Source organism: Rhamphochromis sp. 'chilingali' (genome assembly GCF_963969265.1).
Source record: "Rhamphochromis sp. 'chilingali' genome assembly, chromosome: 3".
In the NCBI taxonomy this organism is placed as follows: domain Eukaryota; kingdom Metazoa; phylum Chordata; class Actinopteri; order Cichliformes; family Cichlidae; genus Rhamphochromis; species Rhamphochromis sp. 'chilingali'.
This window is the reverse complement of record NC_137931.1, coordinates 36,211,201-36,235,331: the sequence shown is the minus strand read 5'-3', so window position 1 is coordinate 36,235,331 and position 24,131 is coordinate 36,211,201. Positions and strand designations below refer to the sequence as shown.

At 41.0% G+C, this 24,131-nt stretch overlaps 2 protein-coding genes across 2 annotated transcripts; both read right to left on the bottom strand.

Annotated features, from left to right (window-relative positions):
* Positions 1–837: 837 nt before the first annotated feature.
* Positions 838–12,311, bottom strand: LOC308393279 (uncharacterized protein). Its single transcript, XM_080876922.1, has 6 exons — positions 12,254–12,311; positions 8,110–8,270; positions 5,106–5,222; positions 4,531–4,555; positions 4,334–4,372; positions 838–3,448 (listed from the first exon to the last, which is right to left on the bottom strand). Exons 1-6 carry the CDS (start codon positions 12,279–12,281, stop codon positions 3,282–3,284), a joined length of 537 nt encoding a protein of 178 aa, XP_080733048.1. The 5' UTR covers positions 12,282–12,311; the 3' UTR covers positions 838–3,281.
* Positions 12,312–20,970: 8,659 nt separating this feature from the next.
* Positions 20,971–22,108, bottom strand: LOC308394292 (mast cell protease 1A-like; the record flags this gene model as incomplete). The annotated part of the gene is made up of 5 exons (XM_080878549.1): positions 20,971–21,138; positions 21,237–21,491; positions 21,592–21,724; positions 21,822–21,972; positions 22,051–22,108. 5 exons carry the CDS (start codon positions 22,106–22,108, stop codon positions 20,971–20,973), a joined length of 765 nt encoding a protein of 254 aa, XP_080734675.1.
* Positions 22,109–24,131: the final 2,023 nt, after the last annotated feature.

Genomic DNA, 24,131 nt, shown 5'->3' with positions numbered 1-24,131 from the left:
CACACACAGTTAGGCTCTTGTTGTGGTTCAGTCAATGGCAGATGTGTCAGACAGTGTCTGTCGCTATAAATGTATCCAGTTCACTTGTTTTATTGAACAGTCTGTGTGAGAGCAGCTGCAGCACAGAGAAAAAGAAACCTGACTGAAGCTCAGCTCTTTATTTTTGACTCCAAACTTTACCTGCTTGATATTGAGCTGCATTGTTATTGATTTATTTTTAAATCATGTACAGCTCCTCAGGCTCTCCAGCCTCTCACTGCTGACCTTACTCGACCTTTTTATTCTAACTTTCATTATTTAAAGTGCGTGCCACATACTCGACTATCGTGATGCCGATGTCATCACTTCCTGTTCATATTCAGCGTGATCACCTTTTTTTCCCTGACTGAAGACATTTAAACACATGTGAAGAGGAAACTCATAAAACACTAAAGCTTTCATCACAGAGAAGAATGTAAACATCAGACAGACACCGGGGAATCATTTTCAAAGAGTTTATTAAAGCACAGAGATAACCATGAAGCTATAATCAATAACCCCTCACCGATTTACAGATCAATACAATCATCTTTCATTAAAAATTCATTTTTGTAGCTCAGATGATCAGAATACGATTAGATTCTAAGCTTTACGTGATAATTCACTGCATAAGAGAAACAGCCTGATTAAAAACAAAACAAAACAACAACAATTTTCGAAAAGCAGACGAGTTTCTCTTCAGTCTTTAAAGCTGCACTAATCACTCAAGCCTTTCAGCCTCTTTTGCAGTTTCGGTTCTGCAGACATTCACTGCCTGACTTCAAATTTAAAGACCAATTTTGATGCTTTTCTTTATTAAACATGGGAGAAAATGAACATCAGACCAGACAAAAACCTTTATCCACCAATCACATCGCAGAGGCTGATAAATTTAATCCTATTCTACTTATATAGCGCCAAATCACAACAACCGTCACCTCGAGGTTAAAGCAATCATTGCAGCTTTAAACGAGAGAAACCCTGCAGGTTCTCGCGGTTACTGTCAAAGAAGGGACAACATAATAGACCTATGACACCAAACCACAGAAAACGCAAAGAGCAGATAAATTTAAAAGAGGAAATCAAACCATGTTTACACCAGCTGGCCTGATTTTTACATCAATGTTTATACAATATAAGAATCTAAGTCCAGGAGCCCTGACACAGAAAACCAGACAAACTGCATGTCTTTGTGTGCAACATGAAAACCATCAGCATATATATACATATATATTTATTATATTATAGTAATATATATGATTAAAATCTCCCAACTTCCACAGCGGAAGACCAGTCAGAGCAGCTGAAACACAGCTTGTGTCTCTGCTGCTGACTTGAAAACTTTATGTGATACTTCAGAAAATAAATAGAAGTATCTGCTTCATCGCGTTTCCTCGTTTATAAACCATGGCTCTGCGTCCTACGCGGCGATATGTAACAGACTGTCGGGTTTATAACGTTTAGTAGGATTCGGCATTCGAAGCCTGTTGTTGGCTCCAGGAGCCAAAAGCCCCGATGCACCAAGCCGAGCCCTGTTCCACCTGGACGTCCAGAGGATCGGATCTTAAAGGAAACTAAAGAGTGATTTCATGAACATTGCAGAGCTCCTGTGACATTCATGTGGGATTTAAGCAGAGGCCAGATTCTCCATGAAGCTTTTTTCTCTGATGTGGGCAGCGTGGGTTTCAGGGTCGTTTGAGGTCAGCTTGGTGTGTCGGGGCACTGAATGTGGTTACGAACGTCAGGTGAATAACACACGGAGGTCCATATACCAGGAGGAGTAAGACAGGACGGAAAAAACGCCGGTCGTAACACCCGCTTCTTTTTTGGAAGCTTTTTTTTTTTAACGTTCAGACGACATCTCCGAACTAGAAGCTTCATGAGGAGATGTCAGTCTGGATCATCAGGTGTGAGCTGTGCTGTGAACACAATCACGGGGCACCTGCACCTGCGGTGTGCATCAGCACAATTATACTGTGAAGTTGGGATGTTGGTGATGGTTTGGACACAGTGGGACTGACAGCGTGAACATTCAAGTATAAATGAAGTCATCACGAGTAACATGATGCTGCACATAGTGAGTAAACGCGTCACGTACGGCCCACTGGGCTACAGAGCTTACAGACATGCAGCTTTACGTTGTAACCTGAAGAGCCAGACCTGAAGCTGCTCCAGGATCTGTTTCACTAAGAAAACCCATCTCTGTGCAGAACCTCAGACTGGATCTCCTGGCTCGTTTTAACACGTGAACATAAACTATCGGGACCCGAAGGTCACCTTTAACCCCAAACACTGGATAAACAAAGGAAGAGTCCACTGTCGTGTGTGTTTGGATCGGCAGTAAAACTGGTGCGGGCAGGATATACAGAAATTTTCAGTGAGAAAAACGAGAAATTAACTTCTATCCTGACGGCATTAAAATGAATTCATGGCCAGTTCCTGTAACGTTTCTATAAGAACTGCTCAAGGTGGGAACGTCTGCTGGTGCAGCAGGTGGGTGATTGAGGTGGGGGTGGGGTTTGGATGACCTGTGAGGAACTGAAGAAGCGGTTAACCCTGTAATGCCAAATGTATCACGTGAAACATGACTTTGAGGCCTCTACATTTATCAGCGTGATTTTTTTTCCCTGTGTAACCGTGATAAACCGAACAATACGTTTGTAACATTTTTGTGCAGTTGCTTAAAAAGTAAAAGTCATAAACAAACTGATATTAAATAAAAACAACTCTGTCAGGTTTAATTAAAGATTAAAAAATGTGAATGTTTGGAGTAATTATTTCATGATCCAGGCTTTACAGGGTTAACAGCTTCTCTCTGATTAACACGGGAATGTCGACGCTGCGTTGATGGACAGGAAGTGAAGTCACAGCTGGCTGCTCGCTCAGATTCATCTGTGATCGTTCCCTGTTTAGAAGCTCTGTTTATCCTGAGGGTACCTGTGTAGCCCTGACCTCTGGTCGGACTGAAGCTACGAAATCAACGAACTTATTGCTAAAAAGCAAAAAAAAAAGCAAAAAAAAAAAAGGGGGTTTTTTTGTTATTTTTTTTTAAACAGCTGGATCTGTTTGGGGCTCCTGGACTAAAACAAAACGTTTATCTTTACATCTGGCTCCATCATCATTTTAAACATATATATATTTAAAGAGAATATCTAATAATACACTGAATGTTTATTTAACAGTCAATTATTATTATTATCATTATTATTATTGTTTTTATTATTGTTGATGATGGAGCCGTGCAATGGGTTTGTTTGCAGTGTTTAAACAGTTTGAGCTAGAGTGTAAAGAGCAGTTGGGGTCGTCACAGAACGTTTTTTCTTATAGAAGCACCAAAGCATGACAATGATGAAGATGACAGATGACAGAAGGCTAACAGCGACGATGGCTCGGGTTGTCCACTTCGGCTTGTCTGGGTGGGTGGGGTTTGCTGAGGAGACAAAAACATGAGGGCATTCTCAGTATCATTATTATTTTCACAGCTCGAACAGAAACATCCTGCTGGATGGTGATGGTGTGGTCCAGATGATGAGGTGCTGATCTGACTCCCTGACAGAAACAGAATTTTTTTAAAGTCTTACTTCCGTTTCTACAGAGCGCCGCAGAGTCCATAGAGGCGAAAAATATTTCAAATGAGCATGTGCTGAAAGCAGAGCGCTCTGATGAGGCCGTAGGAAGGACAAGAAGAATTTGTTTAGTGTTTGTTAATGAGGCAAATTTAATTGAAGGTGGACTGTCAAGAATTAGCGATTAAACAGAACGTAGAGAACAGTCTGGACCTGTTTTCATTCAGCTCTGCTGGGAGGAGCTTATGTATGAAATGACCCAGGGATGCTGAGATATAACCCTCAGCCTGCTCTGCTGTTAGCTTTTTACTAAGACTTAAACAACCTGCCCAGGAAAGACGTCCTGTATGTGCCCGTGCTCCTAAACCAAATTCATGTGGCACAGCTGAAAGTGAACGGGCGGCACAAACCTTCAGGAAAAAGTTTTTAAGATCATCGATTTAAACTGAGTGAAGAAACGTGCAGAAGTTTGATATCTGTGGCTTCTCCTGTCTGCTCTCCTCAGATATGAACAGTTTAGTCTTCGATGTTAAACTGACACTAAACTGTTATTAATGCAAACTAACCAGTTAGATTCTACAGGGAGTACATATGTGAAGTAATCCATTACTTTAAAGAAACAGTCTCCAGGTGTTCCTCTGAGCTGAGGCGGTGTGGCGTTTACTGACACTCTGTGAGGCTGCAGTTCATGTCAGAGCAGAGTGAGGAGACTTGAACACCCCAACCTGTTCAGGAAACATGTGACTTACGGGAAGGTGAAGCAGGGTCCAGGTGAGAACTGCAGTTCACTAGAAGAGAAAAAGAAATGTGGTGAATGAAACAGCGGATGATGGAAAGCATTTCCTGTCTGCTGGAAAAACGAACAAACAAAAAACAAAAAAACTTTTAAGCTGAGTGTGGGAACACCTGTATGAATTAATTATTAATTACTCTTTAGAGCTCTCACCTGCGCATTCGATCTCCTGCAGCATCTGAGGGAAAAAAAAGTTGAGGTCAGAGCTAAAAATAGTTTTCTGAGAGCATACAAAGAACAGGAAACAGTCGCTCTGTCAAACTGTGGAGATGATCTGATTTTTCTGGTAATATCTCCTCTGACTGAGAAACTGAAGAAACAGTATGCTCACATTTGCAACCTGTTAATCAATGTGTAACCCCGCCCCATTTCCTCACGTTCTTCTGCTCCTTTTTTGCTTTTAACAGCTCCATAATCTCAAAAATAACATGTTTAAATTTCCTGTCATAAAGTTAAACAAACAAACAAAATAAAAACAGATCAGATACAGAGATGCACAGTTTGTTTTTCAGTCAGTGACACAGAAGTGTTCAGTGTTCAGCTGCACGCACTGAAATGTAAATCTGTGTTTTGAAATGATGAACTCCGTTTCTGTAAAGTTAAAATATCACCGTTAAACTTTGCACACTGATAGTTCAGGACTGAGCTCAGCAGTGGAAGATTTTAGTCTTTTTGTAATAAAACCACAGAAAAAAAGGTCTGAATCTGAGCAAGAAGCTTGTTTTTACCCCAGAGCACTCCAGGATGTAGCGCAGGGGACGACAGTCAGCCAGGATGATGGAGTTGTCCGTCAGACTGTGGACAAAGACTTCATGAAAGCGTGAGCCTCGTGCCATGACAGTTTTCTGCAAAAGAAACAAAATACTTGATTATTACCGTCCATCCTTCCACTGCTGCTTACGCAGGTGACGGAGGCAGCAGTCTAACAGAGACTCTCAGACCTCCCTTTCTCAGAAACCTCTGAAAACATCAACGCATTCCCACACCATCCTGCAGACATAATCCCCAGCCAGGAGATGTCCTGGACAGACACTAAACCCTAGCTGGCCGACTTAGGTAACACCTATTGCTGACCTTTCATAACTGTCTCAGAATCGCTCTTCGTCTGGCCCCTCACCCAGGACCAATTTGCCTTGGGAGACCCTAACAGGGGCTAAATGCCCCCGACAACATAGCTCCTGGGATCACACGGGCACACAAACCCCTCCACCACGATAAGGTGGCGATTCACGGAGGGGGTTATTGTAATTCTTCAGCAGCTAATCAAGGTTGAAATGATTGATCACCAGAACACAGAGGTAGACTCTCTCAACTTTCATCTAGCACCAGCAACAGGTCAAATTTTGTTGCTCCGGGATTTAGAAAGTGCATTTGGTTTGAACAGAGACACAGGCTGATGTTACAAACACAGTTAAAGGCAATAAGAAGATCTTCAGCTGGACTGTAAGCACTCAGTGTTAGGACCTGAATGCAGTATGGTCCAGTGGGTCATTCTGTGTTTTTGAGTGAAGAGTTCACAGACTAAACATTACTGACTGGAGGTGACAAATGATTCCACATCTTCCACGGCGAGGTTTACTTTTTGTTTCATTTTTCACGCTGTTGCCACTAAATGTTGTTATTGTAACTGTTGTTTCCATAATCGAGTTTAAAAAGTGAAAACGTTACTTTACTGCTGTGTAACATTTGCCTGAACCCTCCGAGTTTCAGGTTTCACAGAACGACGAGAAATGAAACGAAAAACAAAAGAGCAAAGACACACACACACGCGCACGCACGCACACACATACTCTATGCAATGCCGTCAGCCACAACTTTACAACCACACGAAGCTTCCAGCTTTCACTGAGAGGTTGATAAAGCAAAGAATGTTAATAACTTTGTGACTGAGTTACATCAGAGCTGCAGACCAAGAAAACAAACAAATTCTTCTGCTCTGCTTCTTCCGCTTCACCTCACGGGGAAAGTCCAGTGGAAATCTGGGGAAAGTCCTCCTGCTATTGTTCCCTTTTTAAAACTCTGTTCATCAACTTTATACGTAGATTCACCGAGTCCTAGCATCCAAGGGGAAGGTCAAAAAGCTTCCAAAACATACAGAATAGATTTGTGGATGAAACACAAAATAGATGCCACAATAGAGAAAATAAGCAATAGATGAGAAATAAAAATGAAAAAAGCTACAACTCTCTGTATATAAGGGCACCAAAAGTAAAGAGATTTGTGTTTGGTTGATTATTTTTGCTGTAACAATGCTTGTTGGCACCTGGTACCTCTTCCTCGTGCAGGTCAGTGGCCTGGTCACACACTGCTGTGGGATGGATCCCATTCATCAACTAGCGTTTGTCAGCCAGTGTGGTTGTGTTGGCCACTCTGGCACAAAAGGCTGATCCCACAAGCGTTCAGTGAGGTTGAATGCATTCACACATACAGCCAATTTATAATTGGCAGTTAAACTAACCCATTAACCCGTCTTTTGACTGAGCCAGGCGACTCCTTTTTCCCTACAGCGCATTGCGCCACAGCCTGTGAAAGTCGCTTTGATGATTTATGATGTAATACAGCAGTCAAACCTGCTTCCTGTCTGATTACCTCACCCTCAGCCTCTGTCAGACATTCTCAAACATTCCTGATAATCTGCCTGAGATCAGACCCACTGCTGTCATGTTTCAGTGTGTTCACAAACAGGCGTTTGGCATTTGATCAGCAATTCTCTGGGAATTGCTGATCGAATTCTCTGGGAGGATTGGGAGGAAGTCTCAAAGAGATGCCGTCTTTGAGACGCGGTCTCTTTGAGACGCGGTCTCTTTGAGATGCGGTCTCAAAGAGACTGAAGTCAGACTCTGACTTCAGTCCTTCTGCCTGCAGAGTATCTCTTACTTGTCTGCATCACACAAACACAGAATCTGGTTTCCTGTTTAGCTTCAGTCTGACTTAAATGACACAAACGTGACGGATTTACTGCCACAAATCAAAGAAAACTGGTTTCAGTTTCAAAGACACCTGATTCTGTGAAAACACCACAAACCTCCACCTCAGAGCTTCCTGCTGGCTCACAGCATCACTGGCACTGATGCTCTGTTTCATGATCACTAAAATCAACTTTTCACTCAGCCAGCTGATTTTTGCTTTGTCTGAGAATCAAAAGAAACACTTAAGCAATTGAGGAAGGCCACACCCAAAACATGGCAGCTGAGGCATTAGGAAGTATAACTGGAAGGACTAGATTTGATACCCATTCAGGTATTTATGTATGGCAGGATCTGACATTGCACTCAGTGAGCATTCTGAAAACGAGCTACAGACATAACAACGAGCCTGAATGTACCTGAAGATGTGTCCTCTAGGAGCAAACATGCTGTTCTTCTCTTAGCCTTTATCAATTAATTTATTATTCACCTGTGCTATGTGAGCCCCGCCCTTCACTGCTGCTAGTCACCTAGCAGCCAAGTCACCTTGAGCGCCTGTGATCACTCGGGTTTACATTCCCTGTCTGTTTATGGATTTCTCTGAGGTGCACAGCCAGTCCAATGACCCGCCCAATGTTTGAAGTGTCCAGAGTTCTCCAAACAAGGAAGTTAAAAGAACAAAATCTATGATGTAATCGTGGTGTTGATCAATAGCAGCAGGTTGTGAAAGTGAAATGTGTAATTGCTTGTGATTTGCTGATCTAACTCTGAGAGCATGTGTGCAGCAGTAACAGCAATGGCATCATGCTGAGTGTGGTGGACTCACGTTCTGATCCTCCCAGCAGGTGCTGCAGCTGGATGAACTGGGCCCATGTGGCAGCTGGAACAGGACCGACCCATTAGAGAGCCGTGTGGAGTTACAGGTTAGACTTGATGGAGACTCTGCTGCAGAAGGCTGAAGACCAGGCAGCAGCACGAGGGCGAAAACTGAAAGTAAACAAACGGCACGGTCACACAACTTCAAAACTCTGACACTGGACCAGTCTAACACCTAAAGATGGGCTCAGAGCTACGACGGCAGTTTGTTGCTGTATAAAGCAGCAGCAAAAGTGGAACGACTGGATCTTTTCCAGATGTTTACATCTAAAGCCAGCTGTCAAATTTATAGCAGTGCTCTGATACTATATTTTAAACTGTAGGGGCACACTAATAGAGCCCTGTGGGACTCCATACTGTGTTTAAAGTCTTCGATTTGATTACCAGAACATTTCTAAAAGCTGAGCTTCAATTAAATTTTAGTTCTATAGCACCAAATCACAACCTCCGTCGCCTCAAAGTGTTTAATATAGGTAAAGACCCTACAATAACACAGAGAAACACCCCATATGAGCAAACACTTAGTAACAGTGGGAAGGAAAAACTCCCAACATTTGCTCTGTAAGTTATAACGATCATAAAGGTTCTAAAAGGTCTGATAGCTGAGGCCCAAAGAAAAAATGCTGTTTATGATGCATTACTTCAGAGGGGTGGTTTACAGAGGTTTAACCCTTTAAGTGAGGTTTCTTGACATTGCAGCTGTATTTGAGAGTGCTGCCGCTTAGCTGTTACAGGACGAGAGGCAGGGTACACCTGGACAGGTTGGCATTCGATCGCAAGGCTAAAGGCAATCATTCACGCCTGCAGCCAATTTAAAAATCACCAATTACCTTATTAACCCATCTTTGGCCCGAGTTGGAGAGAATCCACAGACACGGGGAGAACACGTAAATGCTGCACAGCTGTGAGGCGACAGTGCTAACCACTCTGACACCTGTATTTGTCTTTTTTACTTTACCGATTCAGTGCTTTGTCTCGGCGACGTTTCAACTCAGTAAGTAACCGACTGCTAGCTGTCTGCTAGCTTCACCTGCTGTTGGAGCATTTTAATGACATTATCTTTTCCATTAATATGTCTGGAGTGAGGTTACTGTATTAACACACTGAGAAGTCTGAGTTCCAGCTTTTCTGAGTGAAATTCTGGGATTTATCCTGGATGTGACTGAACTCTAATCAGCAGGTATCTGTGTTTGTGTGATGCTCCCATAACGTCGGTAAGTGCAGACTGATAACCGGCCTAGGTAGTATTAAAAGATAACTTAGTGTTCCACCCTCTCACCCAAATATGGTCACTTCTGGTCACTGACAAGCCAACAGGGTGGCGGCCAAAACACCGTCTCTGCTGTTCCTCCAGACGAGTTTCAAAGATTTTTTCATCACTGGGAAAGTCCAGTGAGAAATGCCTACAAAGTCCTTGTGCTGCTGTTGTAACAAACATGAGCCTTCATTCATTCAGCTGTTTCTCTGCTGTGAGTGTGAGGACACTCCCACTGACATACTTTCACCTGTACACTGCAAGCCCCGCCGCCTTGCCACTGTTAGATTCTAACCATGAAGGCGAATGCCTTTGGAAGAGTTCCTCCTCCTCTTCCTGACGTGTTCGTGTGTTGCTATGAAACACACTCCAGCAAGCTGCCTGACGTTAAAACTGTGTCAGAGTTTAAAGTGTGCCAGCCTCGGCAAGCCTTCTGCTTTTTATCACAGCGTGTCCTGACAGAAGGAAACGTACAGAGTGAAAATCCCCAAACAACAGCTCACAACAAACACGTTTCCATGGAAACATCCAGCTCTGATGGATGTTTCCATGGACTGTTCAGCTGACTGAACAGTCTGTGGTTCAAAGTTTTTCAGGCTGTAAAAGTCACTCTCATGTTTTTATGATGCAATACAACCATCATGACACAAACACAATGGATTTACTGACACAGATACAACCTCAGAGCCAGGATGGGACTAACAGACTCAAACGAGCTTCAGTTAAAGGAAAACTCGTCTGCTTTCAGCTTCAGAAACTCAGCTGATCCTGTGAATACACCACAAACCTCCACCTGTTATCATCTTTACCAACAGAAACACTCAGGAAAGCAAACAGGTGAATCTGAAGCAGCTAAACTCACCAATTAATACATCACAGTTCAGGTGACCTTGTGTTTCACTCTATTTGGGATTCCCAAAAGGTTGATTGTTTTCATCTGGACGTGATGTTTTCAGTGAGAGAAACATTTCATCACTCACCCAAGGTGAGTGACTCAGCTGAATGAAACGTTTCTTCAGATGTAATTTAAAAAGGTCAACGTGTGAATCTCGCAGGTTACGGAGTTAGAAAGAGAACATTCGATGAGCTCATCCAGCATGAAGCAGTGGAAAGAGGAAGTTTCAAAACACACTTAAGACTCAACCATCATGATGCGTACAAACTACCCTTAAACATGAAGAAAATACTCTGAAACAACAAAGATGAGACCATTTCTCATCTAAATGTTTAGGCTACGTTCTGATTGGCTGTAATTTGCAAAGGTCAACATGTGACAGGAAACAAGGCTCACAAACGGCTTGTAACAAACTTTAGCTTCCATTCATGATCAGATTCACGCGATCAGTCCCAAATGAAACCACATCAAACATCAGAGACTATCAGCAACCAACACGAAGACAAGTGCCTCCAACCATCAACACACAAAACAGGGTATAAAGAGACCTAAAGGAGGACTGTACTGAACCATGAAACCTTTGAGAGTAACAAAGGCAGATGAATCATTCTCACTTCCTCCCAGTGCTATACAGAGAGGGCCTTGTTATTAGCAGCCTGATAACAATCTGAAAGAACGAGCGAAGCAGAATCTTGTGTGACCTTTCAGAACTCTTACTGATAGTAAGCTGTAACCACCTGATTAAAAAGTGGCTTTGCAAAAAACAGAAATCTTATTTTATTGTGGTATACTGAGAAAATTCAAGGGTCAGTTAACCCAGATCACAAACAGACACACAACAACACCCCAGCGTGTTAGCGTGTTTGGATCTGCTCTCTCTGACACTCGTGCCCTGCGTTCGGAGTGACGTCAGCTGCTCTGATGGCTGTTTGTTTGTCTTTTTTTCCCCCCTTCGTTTGAGCTGAGCTAGTTTCATTACTGCAGCGTGGATTTGAAACTCCACCCAACAAAAAGTCCCCCAACGGCACAGCCGGATCTCTGACTTTCCCCTCACGTTCACTGTTTTTGTGCAGACCGATGATCTGTAGGTCAAAGGGCAGGCTGCTGTTTCCACGCTCCACCTGTTCTTACTTGCAGGTGAGACTCCATGAAAGGGAAATCAGCACTGCAGAGTTCTTTAAATATGTCAATGTCACAGATTTAAAGAAAGTTGTCACAGGTTCTTCTTGGTCATTCGCCTGTTTCAATCACATTCACCCTTCAGGCAAACAGACACAGGGCTCGGAAATATAAAACGGTAACCAAAGGAATGCGCTGTTCATAATAATTTAGCGGGTTAAGATAAGAGGACTGGTCATCAGTGTCAAATTGTCCCATTATTCAGGCTGATTGATCAGTTTGCGCATTTATTTGAAGGATGGAGACCGTCTGCCTCCCCTCACAGGAAGCCAACAAACAGGATTGTTTGAGGAGAAGCAAGAAACACCTCCTCTGAGCGCCGGACTTTCCAGGAAATCACTTCACATTAACTAAATCACAGCTGCGTGTGCAGAAGGACTGAAAACACTGAAGCCATCATTAAAAATATGATGTCTGTTACTCTGTTTTTATTTACTGAGCGCAGCTGGCACTGTAATATGCTGTAACTACAAGAGTGACGTCATTATTAATCGTGATCTTTTTTGCACATTATAAAGCAACAAGTTATTTATGATGGATTCAATTCCAGCAGTCATTTTTTGGTAAATACCGGAAATCCCTTTTTGACTTTTTGGCACAGCACCGGCTATCGGAGTGCGTCAAAGTGCGTCTGCTGTGTTCACCTGTTGCAGGTGAGACAAACCCTGACTGTGGCCCGCGGATAGTTCACAGAAGAAAGAAAGCGAAGGAGGAAAATTTGAAACAAAGATCACACAGAGACCGTCAGAAGGACAGCCAACTCACCGTACACGGAGACAATCATGATGTTCATGCTGGGAGAAATCGTCTTGTTTGCAGCTTCTAAACGCACCGAGCACTGAGCCACGGGTAGTGATGGGACGTTCTGTATCGAGGCTTCGAAGCTTGTGTCGAGTAATTGAGGGAGCGTTTCCGCGATGCGCGTATCGAGGCTTGCTTCATTTATGGGAGGAGCTGAAAACGATGACGTCCGAAGCCTCGCTGCCCGGCTGTACCACGTGACTGGTTCATGAAGTGGTTCGAACTTTGCCGCGAGATATGACAGCGATACAAACCCCTCAGACTTTATTCAAAAATGTGGGTGTTTGGTGGAGAGTTGCGATTAGTGAGAGTTTGGAGACAGTTTGGAGACAGTTTGGAGGTTTATGAGAGTGAGGAGAGAAAGTCAGGAGAGAATGGAGCCAGCTAAGAAGAGGAGGCTGTCCTCCCCTGTGTGGGAACATTTTGATTTTATTCCTCCCAACAAGGTATGTTAATTTCTACAGAAGATATATTTTCATAATACTGATGGTGCAATACAATTTATGTTAAGCTGTCTTGACTTTTGTACAAGGTGAAGTGTTTGCTATGTGCCAGGGAGCTGGGCTATAACAACAACACCTCATCCATGCTTAGGCACTACAGAGCTTTGCATGAGAATAAGGGGAACACGGATTGTGGAGCAAGACCAGGTGAGCCATCAAATGCAATGATAATATAGCATGCAGTAATGTTACTAAATGATATAACAATATTATACAACTGTAATAAGTGACGTGTGTGATATTTATATTTGTGCTTTGTCTTTATTGTCTTTCCTCAGGAGAACAATCTCAAATAGATGAAGACCTGGTTAGCATGGTGATTGAGGACTCCCAGCCATTTAGCATTGTGGAGGACAAAGGATTCAAAAGATTTGTTAAATCATTAAATCCTAGCTATGTTCTCCCCACTAAAAAGGTCATAAAAGCAGTGAAAATTTAGTTCTTATAGAATAAAATGTGAACAGGCATACCTCAACGTTACAAAAGCACAACTACTGTCCACACCCCAACCACACCTCACCTCACAGTAAATGATCATTTCCATTTTAAGCATTTCCAAATAATCATTTTCCATACTGCCAGTATAAATATACACAGTATACTGCCATCACTACAATATAGATGTTTTACACACTCCTTTTGTTGTTGACATTTACAGGCTGTGTGCAAAAGGCCACACTCTTCAAATTCATGCCAACTAATATTTTTACGTCCAGTAGGTGTCCTACTAGAGCAAATGAAGCTTCAAGAAGCTTTGCGCTGGGATGAACCAATTGGATGAAAAGCTTCAGTGCTTCATGAAGCTTTACCTGCCCATCACTAGGCCACGGGGTGTGTCTGTTTTTGCTTTTACGTCGGAAAGCCCCGCCCTCCATTGCTTCTCCCCACCCTCCCTTTTTGACGCCATCTGTCGGTGGTCGCTATCATTACACTACTTTAACGTCTCACAAACGTAATAATAATACTAATACTACTACTATTACTACTACTAATAATAATCAGTGTTGGAACTAACGCGTTATTAAGTAACGCGTTACAGTAACTACGTTATTATTGTGGTAACGAGCACGGTAACTAGTTATTATTCCAAAATCAGAAACGCGTTATTCGTTACTGGGATTTAGATAGGGTCGTTACTCGTTACTTCGTGTAGTGGCTATCGCAGAGCTTCCACAGATTCAGTAACATTAGCAAGTGGTGAGGCCAGCAGGTGGATGAAGGAAAAGGGGACGCAGAAGGAAAAGAGACCCGAGGCGGCCGCCGGTCCAAGTGTGAACTGAACTTCAGGTAAGAAGTTATGACCTGCAGTCTCTCTGGGTCAGATATGAACCAAGTTTAGGTGGAGTTTATTTTCGTTATTCTGACTTTTTCCGTACTGTGTACTAGCTAGCATGACGGAGTTTCTATACAGCTGGGTGGGTGCTATGATGTTAACGATGTTAAACTTTATTTTGTTCATAAGTTATAAGAGTTGCCAACCGTCCCGTCTGGTATTCAGAGAAAATATTACGCGTTTCTTATTGAGGTGAAAAGGAACAGTTTGTCCCGTAATTCAGCTACAATGAAAAAGGCACAAAGCTGGAGTTATTCTGTGTCTTTGCTGCACAGCTGCCTCTTCTTCTTTCATTCTCTCCCCTCCCTCTCCTGTTTCTACTTCAATCATGAAACTGATCAATGATCAGCTGATCGGCTCTCTTGTTTGTTTATCGCCCACTTTGCGCCAGAAAGAGGAAACCAGCCGATGTCGCGTTAAACAACAGCAGCACGTTTAAGCTTGATCAGCTGTTGTTAGAATTTATTTAATATTAATTTCTACTATCAGCTGATGTTTGCTGGAGCCACAGCTGCAAAAAAGCTGCTGGTCATGATATGGTTTGGTTATCTGGTGAGAGGGAAACATGAAGATGAAACCAGGAGATGTCCTTACTGAATCATCAGAGCTGAACAGGTGATGGAGAAACAGGTTTACCTTTAAGGTGACATGAATGAGTTGAAGGGAAGTTATGAACTGTTTCTGAGAGACAAATAACACCAGGATCCTTTTTTACATAGCTGACAGCTGGTAACTGTGCAGGGGCGGATCTAGCAAAGTTTTTGCCAGGGGGGCAGGTAGGGCATTAACAGGGAGAGGTGGGCACAAGGAAATACTTTTCTTTCTTATTCTCATTTAAAATGTATAGCTTTTAAAAAATAATTATCTGAATCTTACAACAAACGATTGATAGATTGATGCATATATACCATCAAGACAGTGTACATCACTGTCACAACAGCGTTTGTTTTCATTCAAAGGCTTTATGATTTTTCCTATAATGGTGGGCCGGTCTCTAGTCAAAATGCATGGGCCAATTTTTTGTCCCAGTCCAGCCCTGTATGCAGCTCATCTGCAGTCTGGTGTTACCTACATCTTCCTATTCAGAAGACAGAATTTCAGAGTTCTGAGTACAATCAAAACCTCCACGACTGCAGTTTTTGTGTTGGATGTAAAAGGCGCACATGACGCTGTGACGTAGGCTAGAATCATGGCAGCAGTCAATGACGGTCCAGGCGTGGGATTTCTCTCGTGGAAATGTGCACATTATCTTTTCCTTTCTATTGGTAGGTGGCACAGTGCACTTGTGGCAAGTAAGCAAGCTAGAAGACTGGCAAAGTTATGGAAGCAACACATTAACAAGAGAATTCTGAGTAAAACCAAAGTTACTTTCCCTAGTAACTCGTTACTTTGAAAGTAACGAGTAACTTGAAGTAACTGAGTTACTTTTGATAGAAGTAACTAGTAATGTAACGAAGTTACTAATTTAAAGTAACTTACCCAACACTGCTAATAATAATAATAAATTGCGAGTTTAGACCTTTTCTGGGGGACCTCTAAATTCCATCATAGCATCCCTTAAATATCTCCAGTAATCTTAATAATAATAATACTATCCTAATGTCAAATTTAGCCAACTTGTCTTTTGGAGATGGTAAATGAATGAAAACAGGCTTAAACACGCAGAGTTCTTCATGTCAGAATGTCACAGTGCACTCGTTAATATAGACTAGAGCAAATTCTCATGCTGGAATATCACGAGTTATCAGCCCAGGAGCTGATGAGCATTATGGTTATAGTTTCATGGTCTGTTTACAGCACATTTATAGGTAGTGACAGAACCAGGGTTTTCTTTCTACATGAATTTAAAGCCGTTACCTATCAGCAGCAGCTCAATTACAATATTGCAATAATTTCTGCTACACTATTACATTTACCATTTGTGTGACAGCACAGAGCTTGAGAGGTAAGAGTGGACGTGTAGTCAGAAGCACAGTTTTAATGCCAAGGTACCTTGTGCTTTGCCCACATTCACTGATGGTGATCATTTCACATAACAAAGCAGCGATTTACACTGTTATCAAATGTGGATCTCCAACCTGCTCTAATAAGAACTCAGATTATTTTTGTTATTATCATTTTTGTGTGATTGTTAGAGCAAAGAATGAGTGAGGAGGATGCAGAGATCATACAAAAGTGGGAAGACCAGGTGAGCAAATTTGCAGGTAGGGAAGAAAAACCATAACTGTCTGGGTAATTAAAAAAAAAAAGATTTACACCCATTTCACAGATGCTTTGTGTGTTTTCCAAAACTTAAATTTATCGTGGACATTCTAAATAGTATTGATATGAACTGATATGCATTTAACAGAACTGACAGGACTATAAACATGCTTGAACAGGAAGGATCCTTCTGATCTTTGCTGTGTCTGCACGCCCACATTACCTGGTAATGGTCATCATTTAAAAGGTGCTGCTCAGTAACCAAACATCGTTGTGTTATTTTGTCCTAAATATACAAACCTGTCTCATCTTTGATCAGCTCAGAAAGCTTGACTACTGAATGCTTGTGTTTACCCTCAGGATGACTTATATATATAGAATTTAAGAGGAAGGGGTGGAGGACATGATAGAAACAGACCTATTAGTGAACCAGGCTGGAATAAACTGAGTGTTGCTCCTGTTTCTTTCAATCGGAAACACATGTGTTGGGGTAAGTTTAATGCACTCAGAGCTGATCAGTGTCTTTAAACTGAGCTGCAGATAAAACAAACAACATTACAAAACACTGTTGTGAGCAAAAATAAATGGATTTAATGAAACTCACTGATTATATTGGTCATTGTTGGACCCTAAATTATTCAACATATATATCAATGACGTGTATTGTGCCCAAAGTAGTAACAAATTATACTTTTTCCATTATGCTAATATTTTTCGTTCCCAAATTTATTGGATGAGATGAATACTAAAATGAATAACTGTCATAACTGTGGAGCGGTGAGGAGTGTGGACCCAAATGCAGGCACTAATGATTAACTGTGAGTGAGTTTTATTTTTACTGGAAAGAGAAATGCAAACAAAAGCAGGGCATGGCAGTGACTTAAACTAACAAAACCTAAACTGGGAGAAGCTACAAAAGAATAATACAAAAAGCCTGTGACTAGAAACCTGAGACAGGGAAACACGGAACATGAAGACCAGTGAGGAGAAACATGGAACCTGGAACGTGGAGAAATACAACAGGAGACATGCAGTAGAAATGCACACAGAGTGACACAGAACTAAGACTAAACATACAACATACGGAGACAAATAAGGAGAATGGAACTAAACCTTCACTAGAGTCATGACACCAGGAACACAGGGGAGGCACAGAAACAGAACAGAAACCTCAACCAGGAACTATAAATATAATACAGAAAACAATAATTCAAAGAGTATAACTTAAACCAAAAACACTGGCTCACAGACCCAGTACCGCGACAATAACAGCACGCTTTAGCTTGATTGATGAGCTTTCTTGGGGTAATAAGAGATGAGAGACTTAGCTGAAAAACACTTGTTAATGAGGTATTCATCCCAAAATATCGAGAAGCATTCCAATACTGTCAAAGGAAGCTAACAGCAGTGGCTAATATTTCCTTTACACCACCTTATTAGAATAACGGGAGCATCCACATGGTGCATCAGCAAACAGTCAACCTTAAATACAGGAAACGGATCACTGTAGGCCAAAGACACAAGACCACAGGAGTGGTTTGCTCAGGAGCCACACTCCAATATAATTTACTTTCCATTCCAGTAGGTGGCGCATCACTACACAACATGTAAGGTGGAGCTGAACAACAAGACAACACTTGTATAGAATTGTATAACATAAAAAACAGTGATCAGTTTTTTATGATATCTTAATCATCTTATGGTACCATATCACCCCATTAGAGCACTTCACTGTCACACTGCAGGCTTACTTGTTGCTCCTAGAGTATTTAAAAGTAGAATGGGAGGGAGAGCCTTCAGTTTTCAGGGGAACCAGCTTCCAGTTTGGATTCAGGAGACAGACGCTGTCTCTACTTATAAGATTAGGCTTTAAACTTTCCTTTTCACTAAAGCATATAGCTAGTTTTGGATCAGGTGACCCTGAATCCTCCGCTTGCTGGGGAATTCCCATCATGCATTGAATGTTTCTTCTTCACTCTGTGTTTATACATCTCTCTGCATTTAACTCCTTAGTGCCTGAAATATGATGTATTTGTCAGAAAATTACATTTCTTTGAAAATGGAGATATTATTGAACCATTTGACAAATTTGTCTAAAAAATTAATTACATTTTAAATTCCATCAGATTTACTATGTTTGCCCTTTAACGAAATTGTTTAAAAATTTATTGTGTAATTTATTAAGGTTTTCCCTGGGGAAAATTATATCAAATATGTTACACTAGGTGTTAAGAGATTTAATTTACGAAATCAGAATATGTCAGAAACTCCACAGACAACAAAAACAGTGTGTTTGGGATTTTCATGGACTTTTATCGGACAGTTTATTGGATGTGATTTTTTGTTGAGAGAGAAGAAAATTATACTTTTGTGTTTCTGTGCTTGGAGTGAAAGGAACGGTCTGAGTGTAAAGCTCTTCAAGATGAGGTACAACTATATAGTTTTAATGAGATATAAAGAAGAGAAAGAGATCAATGATGAAGATGAAGAGAGAGCTGAGTATAAAAGCAAAGCTTTCAATGCACCAGCTGATCTGCATCCCCAGCCTCACTTACGGTCACAAGCTCTGAAAGAATAAGATCTTGGATACAAGCGATGGAGTTTTCTCCGAGGCGGGGCTGGCCTCTCTCTCAGAGAGGGGGTGCAGAGTTCAGTCATTCAAGAGGAGCTCAAAGTAGAGCTACTACACAGCAAAAAGAGCCGGTTGAGGCTTTAGACATGTCCCACTGGGAGGAGTCCCCAGTGCAGACCCTGGACATGATGGCGAGCTTACAACCCCTGAATGGCCTGGGAACGCCTGTGTGAGTTGGAGGAGATGGCTGGAAAGCTGGAAGTCTGGGCTTCCAGATAAGCGGAAGGAAATGGAAAGATGGATGAACTGATGAATGGATGGATGTCTGTCTTCAGATAGTTACTACTTCATACTTATTGTAACTGTCCCTGAGACAGTCATGCTTACTTTAGTTCATTTATTTGTTGGAAAGAATACAAAATGTATTGGATAAGATAATAAACGTGCAGCATTGATTGAACTTGAACTGGTTACAAAATAAGGGTTTGTTAAAGATGTAAAGTTTGAGGTAGAGTTTGTAATGGTCACATGACCAGAGTTTGGCTGAGAGCACAACCCTGGCATTGTGGGTCAGAACTAGCATGGAGCTACAGAGCTACAGATGCTGCTACAGCCACAACATTAATGTTATTCTGCATGTGGTCCAAGAGGCACACAAGGTATGGTTTTCATGTATATTGTTTATAAAATGCTGCATACATGTACAGGACATTTTCAGTAATATCTATTATTTTGCATTTTTTCCTGTTCTGCTGGCTCAAGACTGTTTATGGACACTAACATGAGAGACTTTGATAAGATGAAAGACATTTATGTTGTAAACTTTGTGTTTTCTTCACTTTTCACAGTGTTTGAAGACAATAAAAGAGAGAGAGAGAGAGAATGTTTTTTTTTTTCCGAAGACATCAGTATGATGCGTGGCCATTCTTTGTTGGACCCCTGTAGTTGCACTTATTCAGAGTTTTAATTAACATTCCAAAACTGGAGGCACTTGCTTTGATGTGTCCATGTAATCATGAAGCTCTAAAAACAAGATAATGTGACAATATTTTGTATTTTATGTACCTTATGTTTGCTAATGTGTAATTAGCAGCATGCTTATAGTTGTTGTTGAGGTTCATAACAATAAAGATAATTAAAAACTGATAACTTATAGGAAAGTGGTGGGATTAAATAGGCATGCACTTCTTCCCACTCCTTATTAATATGTAAACTGAATCTGCTGGTGTCCGATTTGGGTTCTTTCTGTCTGCTTTCATAACAGCTGGGGTTATTTAATCATGTGTGATATCACTTATGTGTGCTATGGTTTATGCAGCGAAAACACGTTTACAGATGTGTAACGATGTGCAGCCATCAGCATGTTTTTATCTGGAGTTTGGTGAAAGTCTATCAACAAACATTTCTTTGAATTCGGTGATGAATCACACGAAGCAGTTTCCTGCTTCACCTCTAGCATCACGTAGTCTCTCTTATCAATCTACTGCCATACAAATTCTCTTGATATCTGTTTGCATCATTTACACAACACACTCCCCACTCACTTTAAAATAAAGTGTGTAACTGTGCATGTGCTGGAATATACATATGCTTCACACAGAACACTACAGAGGTACATTTATGTTTGTTTCATTTATATTATTTAAGTGTACATGACTCAGCAAACTTTGAGAAGACTGTGGCTGGTGATAATCATCTGTTGTTTTCTGAAGATGACAATAAAACAGAACAGAGTGTATAATTTTTATATTGGGTGGAGAAATAAATAAGTTTTGTTATTTTGAGCTATTTAAATTAATTTCTAATGCATCTGCAAAGTGACCTTTGGTTGGTGAAGTAAATATTGTTGTATTTGTATTGTAGGTTTACACTAATATAGTTATACATGAATATTATCTGAGTATATATCATATGGAAGAATTTATTATTTAAATGTACATGTTCAAAATAAATGAGGAAGTCACATGTTTAATGCTGCGGTATATTTTTATTTTCATTTTTGGTTATGCTAACAGAGAATCAGAAATCCTGACATTTCCATAATATACAAGCCAAACTGTCAGTGAATTCTTTACTCCTCATATTTTCTGGATTTCACAATCCCATCAATCCACTGATGGTATTTTGAGATGTCTGTATAGACGTTGGGTTTATTGGGGTAACTGCAGTTTTTGTCATAGTTGAAAGAAACAACGCCAACAGCCAACCCGTCGCACAGCAGAGGACCACCAGAATCTCCCTGTGAGAAGGAAGAATTTTAATTTACCAGCTTTTATTCAGTTTTTTATATATTTGTAATCAAGGAGCCATTTTAAACTGAAAGGACAGAAAACATACCTGACAGAATCCTTTGGTTGTTTTGTATCCACCTGCACAGATAACATTGGCAGGAAGACCATGCCATAGTTCCTCACAGACCCTTGGGTTAATGACAGACACGTCCACCACCCTCAGCTCATCAACAGATTTAACATCAGTTTCAGTTTTTCCCCATCCAGCCACCTGACACACTTGGTTTTCTTTAAGGTGTATTTCAGCAGGTGGAAGCTGAATTGTTTGTACCCTTTCATTTAGCTGAACTTTGTAAAGCAGCTGGAGACATGACATGAAGTAAAAAATATAAATATATATGTTCATACGATAGTTCTTTAGTTATAATTTGAATAATAAAACCACACGAACATGTACTTACTTCAAGGAGCATGATGTCATTACCCAGTCCAACACTTTTATAATTTTCATGGATGATTTTTTTTTCAATCCTTATTTTTTGATGATTGCTGTTCTTGAGATTGTGGTTGCCGAGAACAACGTATGTGGGGTTGCTGAAGGAGTGATCAATGAAAGGAAATCAACACATTTTCTAAATGCATTTCAGTGACATGAGTTAGAGAGTACAGGAAAAGATGTCTGATTACTCACTATTTATCACAGTGTGCAGCCGAGACTACAAAGTCCTCAGTGATGAGAAATCCTCCACAAACATGTTGACCCATGTTGTTCTGCACAGAGGCCATGTAGTGCATTGAGTTCTCTGGGGCTTTTTCACCATTTATGATATCACTTCCATGTGCTGAAAAAAGGAAATCAAAATGAAGTTACTGTTCCATTAAACAATTGGAGTATAATAACAAAGACTTGCAGTTCTTACCAAGTCGTCCAAGGCATGCCAGAACATGGACAAACAGAAATTTCTGCAGACCCAGCATGATGCCAGCACAAAGGTGAAGTTGTGTTTGTAGGAGTGTCGAGGTGAACCTTTTATACGTCAGTTTGCTTCATTGCCAAATAAGATTATAATCCATCAAATTTGGCATTCAGCCACATCCTTTACTCAGCGCAAGATTGAAACTGGTGTTATCATCATGTTCATCAGCTTATCGGTGTGAAACACACAAATCATGTTTAGTTGTCGTTATTTTAACTCCATTTGCTGCTCACTTTTATTCATGTATTTAAGAGCCTTTGGGCCTCCTGATCATGTGTGATTATAAATCACTTTTAATGGGTGAAACTTCGTCTGTAACACTGAGATTCTTCTCTGTGGAAATCACACTTGGTCAGATTCAGATTAAATGAGTGGCTGTTTTTGTAGTTCACACTCATTTCTGACTTTCTTCTTTGCTGTCTTTCAGTGTCATTATGAGGACCTGCTTCTCCTCACTGTGACAATAAATCAGGTAAATCTGAAAACTAAAACCTTCCCCTTGTAGTCAGTTCACTCATCTTCACTCCTGATCATCTCAACAAATGAAAACATTTTTTCTTTTTGTAATCGAGTCGGCTGTGTTACTAACACTGTCACAGACTGCCGGCCTGTCCATCATGCACTTCACCTTTCACCCTCACCTGGTTTTCAAGATTTTATTTTTAAAAATCACAATCAAAACATTTGAAAAAAAAAAAAAAATCAGGAAACGTGGGTATAGGTAGACCCAGCTGTTCCCCTCCCTGCTCGTCCATGTTAAAGGTGGCCTGCTGGGCCCACAGGTTACGGGGGCTCAGAAGAATGAGGAAGGTTACATCAGGATGGACATGCAGCATAAAATATTTGCATAATCAAACACATGGACCAAAAAAACTCCACACAGCTCGGCTGACGCCCAGATTGAGGCATGAAACTTGTGCAGATAGTCTGACAGTCATCAGGCTCAGACACCGTCCTCGTTCACACCACCTCAAGCTTCAACAAACACCCAAATGAAAGACCTTAAATATTTCATTGTTGATCAAACACTCAAACATTAAAATATAATAAAAAACAGTAAAATAAATAAATAAATAAATGAAACCACATAAATAAAACCAGAATTTCTGTTCATGTTTTGTGCAGATATTTAGAAAGTCCTGACAGCTGCCACAATGTGAATAACAAAAAAAAGATTTTGATAAAAAATGTTATATTATGATATATATGATAATATAACCTCCACATGTGGACAAAAACATTCCAGATAAACAGGCCAGGATGAGCTGTGGGTGTCAGTGATCTGTCAGCCAGACAATAAGGACCAGGACCAGTATGGACCAGGTAGCAGACCCAACACACAGGAAGTTCAATGGTTTCAGTGATTTATTTATCATGTGGATCATTGCAGGCAGAGCGAGCAGTCTTGACATCATGTGTCTGCACAATTGCATCACTCACCTGCTAAACCTACGTTCCTCACAGCTGACAGAAAGGAGCTGCAGCGTGTTTTCTGAAACACACAGCTTTGTGTCTGACAGCCTTATATTTCTGAACCATCCATGCCGGGGTCACACCCCCACTTTAGTTTTATTTAGATAAAGACTTTTATATACTTTGAGCTCCTTTGATGAACTCAGTTTTTTTCCTATTGAGCTCTTTAGGGTGATTTTCAGCCTGATGAACTCTTTGATTTAGTTAGCTTTTATTTAATTGAGCTCTACTTTATAGAAGCTACTCTGTTGGAGGTAGTGGTTAATACCTTGGCTGCTGTAACACAGGACTTTCTAAACTTTTGTGATAAGTACAAAAATTGTTATTTGTATGTTTTTAGACTTCAGAGCCATGAAAAAAAGTTTGAGTTCATTAAAGAGGCCGGAGCTGTGGGCGGGGTGGGGCTTTTGTTTTGTTCTTCCTCCTTACACATCTTTGGAGCAGGAGTTGCAAATTCGATTCCCACCCGGTATCCAGGAGCGGTCCTGGTTAGACCCCCCCTACTAAAACCAAGCCCTGAAATGGCGCGGCTACGTCTGCAGCCTGTCCCA